This window comes from Carassius auratus, unplaced genomic scaffold (genome assembly GCF_003368295.1).
Source record: "Carassius auratus strain Wakin unplaced genomic scaffold, ASM336829v1 scaf_tig00217578, whole genome shotgun sequence".
In the NCBI taxonomy this organism is placed as follows: Eukaryota; Metazoa; Chordata; class Actinopteri; order Cypriniformes; family Cyprinidae; genus Carassius; species Carassius auratus.
This window is the reverse complement of record NW_020529130.1, coordinates 6,486-16,891: the sequence shown is the minus strand read 5'-3', so window position 1 is coordinate 16,891 and position 10,406 is coordinate 6,486. Positions and strand designations below refer to the sequence as shown.

The 10,406-nt window shown below is 36.4% G+C and overlaps 1 protein-coding gene across 1 annotated transcript; it reads right to left on the bottom strand.

Moving 5' to 3' along the window:
- Positions 1-316: 316 nt before the first annotated feature.
- Positions 317-2,788, bottom strand: LOC113101210 (uncharacterized). The gene is made up of 2 exons (XM_026265607.1): positions 2,310-2,788; positions 317-1,446 (listed from the first exon to the last, which is right to left on the bottom strand). The coding sequence occupies exons 1-2, from the start codon at positions 2,659-2,661 to the stop codon at positions 350-352; spliced, it is 1,449 nt and encodes a 482-aa protein (XP_026121392.1). The 5' UTR covers positions 2,662-2,788; the 3' UTR covers positions 317-349.
- Between the last annotated feature and the right edge of the window lie 7,618 nt (positions 2,789-10,406).

Sequence of the window (10,406 nt, the reverse complement as noted above, 5' to 3'; positions counted from 1 at the left end):
GAGAAGTTCCAATGTCAAGTATTGTTATTAAACACATTTATACATATATGTACATGACTAATGCAGCAGTGTGAGCATCAGATGAAAAGTTAATCCAGAAATGAAAATCTTGTCATTATTTTCTCACCGTCATGTCAGTCCAAACTTGTATAGTTTTTTTTTTCTTCTGATGAACATTGATTTATTTTGGAGAATGTTGGTAACCGGACAGTTGATGGTAACCATTGACTTCATAGTGGAAAAAAAAGACTATGGAAGTCTGATTACTATCAACTGTCTGGTAACCAACATTCTCCAAAATAAATCATGAGGGAGAGTTAATGAAGACAACATTTCATTTTAAAATAACTTATTTATCTGCTTCACGGATCAGATCACCACGCAAATTCACTAAAGCTGCACATATACGCAGAATTTTATCTATCTTTGGCATAAGGGTGATAGGCAAGGTTTGTGATAACACCTTGTATACTTTCAGTCTCCTAATTGCACGTTCAACATGTATCCTTACATTTGCAATCCTGCGGCTACATGTGACTTTTTCTTCTGTTAGCTGCATTTTGTTGGCAAAGTGAGGAATTATCATATTGACTTTTCTTTCAAACAACAAGTCTCTAATCAAAAAACCCCTGTCCACCATCACTTCATCTCCTGGATGGAGGTATTCGAGAATGCCAGAATCACACGTGATGAATTTGTCACTACAGCGTCCCCCATATGCTGCAGATATAAACATTACTAGACCACATGGTGCAATAGCCACTAAATACTTGATGGTGTTGCAAGCATAGTAGTGGCTGTATGATTCAGACCTTGAGTCTAGGTTCCCTGGTCTTTGGACTTCACTTTCACTGCAGTCTAAGATACAGGTAACATTAGGGTAATGTTGCTTGTATGCCTCTGGTGTTGTGGCCCTGATTGTTTCTTTGGGGAGCCATGGTATCAGTTCCTTCAAGACTGCAGCCATGGTGTCAATCCAAAAAGAAATTATCCTGCTCACTTGACTCACTGATATACAGAATCGAATGGCAAGATCTTCTATCAACAGGTTTAATTTCAGCTTCATTAGTGTGAGCAAGATTTGCTGTTCAATTTCAGTCTGGTAAGCCAGATTCTCATGGGGACGCAGAACAGCTACAAGGGTATGAAATGTGTGGAGAGGGAGCCCAGTGTAGAGATTTGAGTCATAGTCATTCATCAGAGTTAGAGGCTTGAATGTATCGCACTGCGTTGACTGGTTTACATAAGTTATACTGTGTTGTCTCTTAATATAACAATGCTCCTCGAAGATGTGGTCTTCCCACTGTGTTCCAACAGAGGTAAAGGTTTTTGATGTACAGCTGCTGTCATCAACATCTGTTTGCTTGGGACTGGGGACAGATGCAAGACTCTCTTCTACAGGTTTCATTTCATCCATTCCATGCTGCTCTGGGTTAACACCAGCTCCTGTAAATACAGAAAAGGCATTATACAGTGAAGCATCTAAAATCATATGGGTTATTATATGGTACAGGGTGAGTTTCTATTTTTAGAAAATGGTTAATTACAAAAAATGTATTAACTAATTAATTTTAGGATATAAAATGAAGAATTTTGGTTTAGCACTAACACACTTTTAATTGGCATTGTATGAAAGACAAAATGCTGACTTTCCAAATTTTGTAAACCAAAATGAGTTTATGAACAACTACTTTTAGGTATTATTTTGTTAAATGTTGTGATTTTGAGCTGCAATATGGTGAACTCTACACTGAAAGAAACTGACACTGAAACACTGATATCAGTGCCTTTGTTTTGTCTCAAGATGCTTACCAGTAATGTAATTTCTAAGGCGCGTTTATAAAAAATAAAATAAAATAAAAAAACTTTAAAGTCCTGATTGAACTATGGCCCAATCCTGGCTTAGTTTAAGCCCTGTCTGTAAAACCAAGCCTTAAGGTCCTATACATTTACAGCTGGTAAAATAATCAAATATATACATGAGTCAGAATAATTCAATTAATGAGCCGATTCTATAAATATGTTTTATAAACCAGTGCTCATTTTGTGATTATCATATTTGTTAACACTGAAACTACTGCAACAAAATTTAGTTTTCATAACACATACATTAATGCTGAATAGATATTAAATATTGAATACACTTAAATGCTGAATGAAACGCTGGTCTCTTAAAAATGTTTAAATACACATCATGAGAACTTGGTCTTCTTACATACTAAAATGATTGTATCATAAGCTGCATCTTTTCCATTAATTGTGCAGACCTAATAGCACGTTAGCCGTGTAAATAACGTAAATATTCTCACCTTCGTCCGGCCACGTTCGTCGTCTTCTCTTCTTACTTAATGGACGATCATATCCAAGCCAAAGTTCAGGATATGGATTTTCTGTCGTTGGTTGTCTGTCCACAAAGTGGAATGAGCATACATGGACGTTACGAGGCGGGCATTTCAAATTAAGTGCTGCGAGCCAATGTCTTTTACCGTCGTCGTCGGATGGCATCTTGTGCAATTTAAATGGTCTTGGGCATTTACATTCTGCTCTTATTGTTGGCTTGTGATCATAACACTCTTGATCAAGAAAATTTTTGAGCTTCCTATAGCTGTTGTGACAGCCTTTAGCAGCACAAAATTTCCCAGAGCCTCCGCGATTCGCCATTACACTAACGTAACTTGACAGTTGGTAAACGGATTAACGGAAGTTCGAAGCATCCCACAGGAAGTCACTCGCCGCTATGGCGCCCTCCATGGACAAGCGAAGAAAAAGGTCTATATTAAGAATAATTCTTTATAGGCTTTATGGACAGACACGTTTTGAGTGACTCTTGAAGAATCAGCACCACATCCTCTTTTACCACTGTTTAAAGAATTTATCTTACAGAACAGATGCAAATTAATTTTGGATAGCTTGAATGGTTTTGTCTTGGTGATTTTTTGAAATAACAGTAAAAAAGTAACCAGTAAATGTCTTTTATTTTTTTAAAGTGCAGCTTCTAAACACTTCAAAAAAATGTACACATAGAAGACAAGTCATTCTGAGGAAATATGCATAGTTTCATGACTATACAACACTATATGGATGATAGAAAATTAAAAAACTATCATACATCTGATGTCACTCTGTCCCTCTGTCACAGTGGGTAGTGTGTGTGTGTGTGTGTTTGTGTGTGTGTTTGTGTGTGTGTTAAGTGAATTAGGTGTGAAACTATCAGGGAGCATTTAGTCTCCAGCGCCAACATTTTACAGAACTGCCACTTTCCTGGAGTCTCAGAATTACTCGGTGTCAGGTTCTGAGAGATCTAAGATTCCAAAAAATGATTTAATTAGAATACCATGAAGTATTGTGAAATACTATATATTAAGGCTTTATATATAGGCTTTATGAACTGATTAGAGTGACTCGTGAAGGACCAGCACCACCTCTTCTTGTTCGATGGTTTGAGGAATATATCTTCCAGAAACCGGGATTAAGATTTAGGAGCTCATTTTTATTCCACCTCCTTTCTTGAAAAGTCTGTCTTGCAGAATTGACAAAAAATTAATCTTCACATTAATTCCTAATTATTTTGCAATTCTTTTTGTCAGTTCTTCTTGACCTGTTTTTCTTTTCCAGCTTTCCTGGACTATTGTATAGCACTCATAAATGATTAAATAAAAAATAATGGTAGTTATTAAGATTTATATGGTTTGGAATTGGTAAAATGTGCTTGGAAAAAAATCACAATAAAACAATGTTGAATGAATGCTATATAAATATTGTTCATGTTAACATAATGTTTATAGACGGTTTCAACGGCATCAACATAAACAAACGTTAATGCGCGTGAGCGCTTTTGTGGACCTAACTTAACTTCCGGTAGACTCCGAATAGAATAAATAACAACAGCCAAGTCCCTCTAGAGTAGATATTTTTTGATAACAAACAAAATGTGTTTTCTGTGTGGATCAGGCGGACTTAATGAAAATGCTAATTCATTATTTGCCAGCAGGAGATGTTTTAAAGCATAGACATAAAGCGCAAGAAGTTTCCCCAGTAACAGCTGTAAACAAAGCAGAGCTGGTACGCTCACATGCTGATTTATCAGGCATATAACATGCAAGTCTTCTTTTAGAAATACAACGATATAAAAACACCCGTGCCTCATTTTGATATTTAAACATAAATGTAAGGAATTAAACGTGCAGTACGTTACGTAACGTTACATTAGTCATGTTTATTTAACGAAGCCTCTTTGAAAATTGATCAGTTTTAAAATTGTGGCGAGTCTCCAAAAATAAATAAATGTATGGGAAACACATCCCGCAGCACAACCACCTGAGCCCAACTTCAGTCTACTCATCACCTTGGCTTTAACTGCGTTTGTAGATGGCACCGCAGCCAGACCGATATACACAACACAGACCGGAAGTTAACTTAGGTCCAGGCGCGTGCGCCCGATGAAACCATCTATAAATGGAATCTTATTGTAAAGTGTTACTAAAGCTATATATATATATATATATATATATATATATATATATATATATATATATATCGTTCTGTGAATGTGATTTTAAAGTCTAGATGATTCGGATTAACCCTTTAACTGCCATATCCCTTAAAACCTCACAGCCAGAGGGATATTGTGAATGCATGTGGCCGCTGGGCACAGTTTACCTGATGCCACCGGGGTGGCGATGGCATTGGTGGCTTGAGCCCGCCATCGCTGCTTGCAGCTATATTTATTATTATTTTTTTCCAACGTCTCGGGGGCTTTTGGGGCCCTTAACGTGCTTAAAAAGTCTTGAAAATTGGCAAACAGATTGGAACCTGCGGCCATTAGGGCCGGGCAGAGACTGATACACGGGCGTGGCACAGGGGCTCTACAGCGCCCCCTGGAATATGGAGGGCCATATATCATACATTCTTGCTCGTAGACGTATGAAACTCGGTACACATATAAATCTCATCAATCCAAACAACTTTTGTATTGCATATCATGGGCTCCGCCCAACAGGAAGTTGGCTATTTATGGTTTAGTATTCAAATTTTTCGTCAAAGTTGTGGGGGCTTTTGGGGTCCTTAACATACTCAAAAACTCTTGAAAATTTGCGCACACTTTGGAATCTGTGGCCTTTAGGAGCCTGCAGAGGCTGGGACCCGGGCGTGGCACAGGGGCTCTACGGCGCCCCCTGGAACACAGTCAGAAATGTTGATGTATAGCTCACACATACTTGCACATATTCATATGAAACTCAGTACACATATAGATCTCATCGTGCCGAACAACTTTCGTATTGCATGTCATAGGCTCCACCCAACAGGAAGTCAGCTATTTAGAGTTATGTAAAAAGCGCATGCTCTGGAATTTGAAATACTTGTCATAGGTTTTTTTCTCGATTGCCGCCAAACTCGGTCAACATGATCTCAAGACACTGGGGATGAAAAATTGCCAGGGGATTTTTGATATCTCGAACGGTTTGCTCGTGGCGAGGCGTTGAAATTATGGCGAGAAATTAGAAACAGGAAGTGTCTAATACCATCCACATACATTTCCTGATTTTAATCAAACTTCATCAGATTATTCGTTGTATGATGTCGATCGCATATATGTGACTATTAGGAGTCAAAGTTATAGCGCCACCAACTGGCAGAAGGAAGTGTGTCATTTTCAAAATGATTTGAATTCAGCATCTTATTATTACTCGATTTTCTTCAAACTTCATCAGAATAATGTTAAAACACAGCTGATATAAATCTGCAAGGCGGATATTGATATCTAAAAAATTGTTGCCGTGGCAACATGTCAAACTGGAATACTTCTCAGGTGATTTTGAGGCAAATAACATACTTAGAATTTCACAAAACTCTGAACACACATCAGTATTTCTGATAGGAACTTAAATTGTGAATGGATTTTGGATAGCTTGAATGGTTTTGCCGTGGTGATTTTTTTAAATGACCTTACAAAGGGAATCATTATTGTATTTTTAAATTGCAGCTTCCAAACACGTCAAAGAATTTTTTCATACAGATGAAAAAGTCATTCTGAGGAAATATGCATAGTTTAACGACTTTACAACACTGTATGGATAACAGAAAATTAAAAAACTGTCAGACATCTCATCTCACTCTGTCCCTCTGTTTGAGTATATGTGCTTCAGACTTCCATTGTCTGAGAGAAATAGCGCCCCTACAGGTTCAATTCCCGGACTTTTACTTTCACTTTTAAATCGGTTAAAAATACAAACAAATACTTAGATTTAATTCACACTGACAAGCTAAACCAACATATCTGATTATTACCGGTTCAGGGCTCATGGATAAATTATTTCTGGCCAGAGATACGTGAGAAATAGGAGAGATGAATCACCGCTGTGATCACGAGCGTCTGGAGTAAAGAGCTCAGAGAAAACGAATTTATTCCTGTTGTAAAGCTTTTAAAAATAAATTATTACAGCGATATCACACAATCAACCAATTAGAACACACCAAGAGCTAAATTAAGATGTTTTTGAACTGTTTGTGTGAAAATGAAATATTTGCAGCTGCCTATCTGAAATCACCGCCTCCGATCAGCGCGTACAGTGTCCAGCTCAAAACAAACGAATTTGTTCTTGTTTAAGAGCTTTTTTAAATAAAATATTACCACAAATGCACACAATAAACCCATTGTAACACAACAAGAGCTAAATGCAGGTGTTTGTGACCTGTTTAAGTGTGCAAGACTATTTGAAAGCGCGACTGGCAGAATAACATATCTCTCGAGCTGCAGGATTCTGGCTTTCGTCGTACGAACGAACACATAACGGACAAGATTATTTCAAAACACATAATAGCTTGGCGACTATAAACGAAAACAGCCACGTGAACATAAACTGGATCTACTGGATTTGAATATTAAAGTGACCACATTTACCACTTGCTTCTGTCTTCAATTTTAATCTATATAAAAAAGGAAACTCATTCGACTTGGCTGCTTTTTTAATGTGTGCGTATTTATTTATCTTTTTATACATTTTGTATAATTTCATAGTTTGTGTATTACAATTATAAAAACAAAAATAAAATTAGCCACTCACATAGAAATAGCTTAGGCCTTAACCTTTTTCTGACAGTTTTAGGGATTTTTAAAAATCCTAAAAAAAACTTATTTGTGCTGCAAATAATAATTTCAAACTCATTTGATACTGACCTATGACATCCTGTGACATTATATTTATTTTAATTTACATAATCTCATGGATGTAACAGTAAATCTGTTCAGCTCACAGATCAATACTAAGCTGTAATGCAAGCAGAACTTTCACAAATGCTTATGAGTCATTTAAGGATTTGATAACACTGTAAAATAATGTCTAATTTGTTAACATTAGCTAATTCATTGATAACACTTTATAATAACTGCACTCATTAGTAAATAGTCAGTTCATGCTTTATAAAGCCTTGTCCCAATATTAATAGTCAGTAGTAAGCAGTTTATAAATACAGCTATAAATAGCTTGTCCTTGGTTTATAAGCACATTTATTAAAAAGGAGAGTAAAGGGTCAGTTATCTTCCTATGAAAAATAAAATATAAAAATAAACAAACAACAACAACACAGATTGATACAGAACTCAGAAATTTTATTGTGGATTTATGATAAAATCAGCCTGTAAATGAATTCATACTCCTCCTCATACTACTCCATACTCCTTTTTCAACATGATGCCAATATACTGAGATGTTAAATTGTGAATGGGTTTAGGATAGCTTAAATGGTGTTGCCATAGAGATTTATTAAAGTAACATAAAAAATACAATAGTTATTTTACTATATCTTTAAAATTTTTCATTCTAACTCTTCATAATTTTTTATATAAGTAGAAGTCCTCATTTGAAGGAAGCACAGTAAGTTTCATAGCTTTATCATTTTCAAGAGCCAGCATAAAATTAAAACTATCATAACTTATAAATCAAGCTTGCAATTCTTAGTACCTATAATGGCCACCAGAGGGAGCTATAGGATTACTTTTAAATAATTATTGGAGAAACGAGTATGATTTAAATAATTTATAGAAATCTTTCAAATAAAATAATATGTATTTTAGGAATTTTACTGATAAAATGACCCTCACTTAATTAGAATAACAAGCTGAAGTATTGTGAACTGTATATTAAGAATAATTCTTAATAGGCTTTATGGACAGATACGTTTTAAGTGACTCTTGAAGGTTCAGCACCACATCCTCTTTTACCACTGTTTAAAGAATTAATCTTACAGAACAGGTGTGAATGAATTTTGGATAGCTTGAATGGTTTTGTCGTGGTGATTTTTTGAAATAATAGTAAAAAAGTAACCAGTAAAAAAAAGTGCAGCTTCTAAACACTTCAAAAAAATGTACACATAGAAGACAAGTCATTCTGAGGAAATATGCATAGTTTCATGACTATACAACATTATATGGATGACAGAAAATTGAAAAACATACATCTGATGTCACTCTGTCCCTCTGTCACTGTGTGTGTGTGTTTGTGTGTGTTTTAAGTGAATTAGGTGTGAAACTATCAGTGAGCATTTAGTCTCCAGCGCCAACATTTTACAGAACTGCCACTTTCCTGGAGTCTCAGAATTACAATGTGTCAGGTTCTGAGAGATCTAAGATTCCAAAAAAATATTTAATTAGAATACCATGAAGTATTGTGAAATACTATATATTAAGACTTTATATATAGGCTTAATGAACAGATTAGAGTGACTCGTGAAGGACCAGCACCACCTCCTCTTGTTTGATGGTTTGAGGAATATATCTTCCAGAATCCGGGATTAAGATTTAGGAGCTCATTTTTATTCCACCTCCTTTCCTGAAAGTCTGTCTTGCAGAATTGACTAAAAATTAATCTTCACATTAATTCCTAATTCTTTTGCAATTCTTTTGTCAGTTCTTCTTGACCTGTTTTTCTCTTCCAGCTTTCCTGGACTATTGTATAGCACTCATAAATGATTAAATAAAAATAATGGTAGTTATTAAGATTGATATGGTTTGGAATTGGTAAAATGTGCTTGGAAAAAAATCACAATAAAACAATGTTTTAATGTTTAAGTTTGGAATATTAACTGACATGAATGAATGCTATATAAATATTGTTCATGTTAACATAATGTTTATAAATTAAATCTTATTGTAAAGTGTTACTAAAGTTATATATATATATATATATATTGTTCTGTGAATGTGATTTTAAAGTCTAGATGATTCGGATTAACCCTTTAACTGCCATATCAAGTTCAAGTTCAAGTTCAAGTTCAATTTATTTGTATAGCGCATTTACAACAGCCTCCTGGCTGACCAAAGTGCTTTAACATAAGAGCAAGAATATTACACATACATAAAAATAGACCAGACAAAAAATTTAAAACCACCCATTTCAAAATGTAGCATAACACAGTAGTCAGTACACTAAGGAAAATAAAAAAGTTTTTAGCAAAGATTTAAAAATAGACAAGGAAGGGGCCAGTCTGATCTCTAAAGGCAGGGTATTCTAGAGTCGTGGCCCAGCCACTGCAAATGCACGCTCCCCTCTACGCTCCCCTCTATCCTTTAAAACCTCACTGCCAGAGGGATATTGTGAATGCATGTGCCCGCTGGGCACAGTTTACCTGATGCCACCGGGGTGGTGATGGCATTGGTGGCTTGAGCCCGCCATCGCTGCTTGCAGCTATATTTATTATTATTATTTTTTTCCAACGTCTCGGGGGCTTTTGGGGCCCTTAACGTGCTTAAAAAGTCTTGAAAATTGGCACACAGATTGGAACCTGCGGCCATTAGGGCCGGGCAGAGACTGATACACGGGCGTGGCACAGGGGCTCTACAGCGCCCCCTGGAATATGGAGGGCCATATATCATACATTCTTGCTCGTAGACGAATGAAACTCGGTACACATATAAATCTCATCAATCCAAACAACTTTTGTATTGCATATCATAGGCTCCGCCCAACAGGAAGTTGGCTATTTAGGGTTTAGTATTCAAATTTTTCGTCAAAGTTGTGGGGGCTTTTGGGGTCCTTAACATACTCAAAAACTCTTGAAAATTTGCGCACACTTTGGAATCTGTGGCCTTTAGGAGCCTGCAGAGGCTGGGACCCGGGCGTGGCACAGGGGCTCTACGGCGCCCCCTGGAACACAGTCAGAAATGTTGATGTATAGCTCACACATACTTGCACATATTCATATGAAACTCAGTACACATATAGATCTCATCGTGCCGAACAACTTTCGTATTGCATGTCATAGGCTCCACCCAACAGGAAGTCAGCTATTTAGAGTTATGTAAAAAGCGCATGCTCTGGAATTTGAAATACTTGTCATAGGTTTTTTTCTCGATTGCCGCCAAACTCGGTCAACATGATCTCAAGACACTGGGGATGAAAAATTGCCAG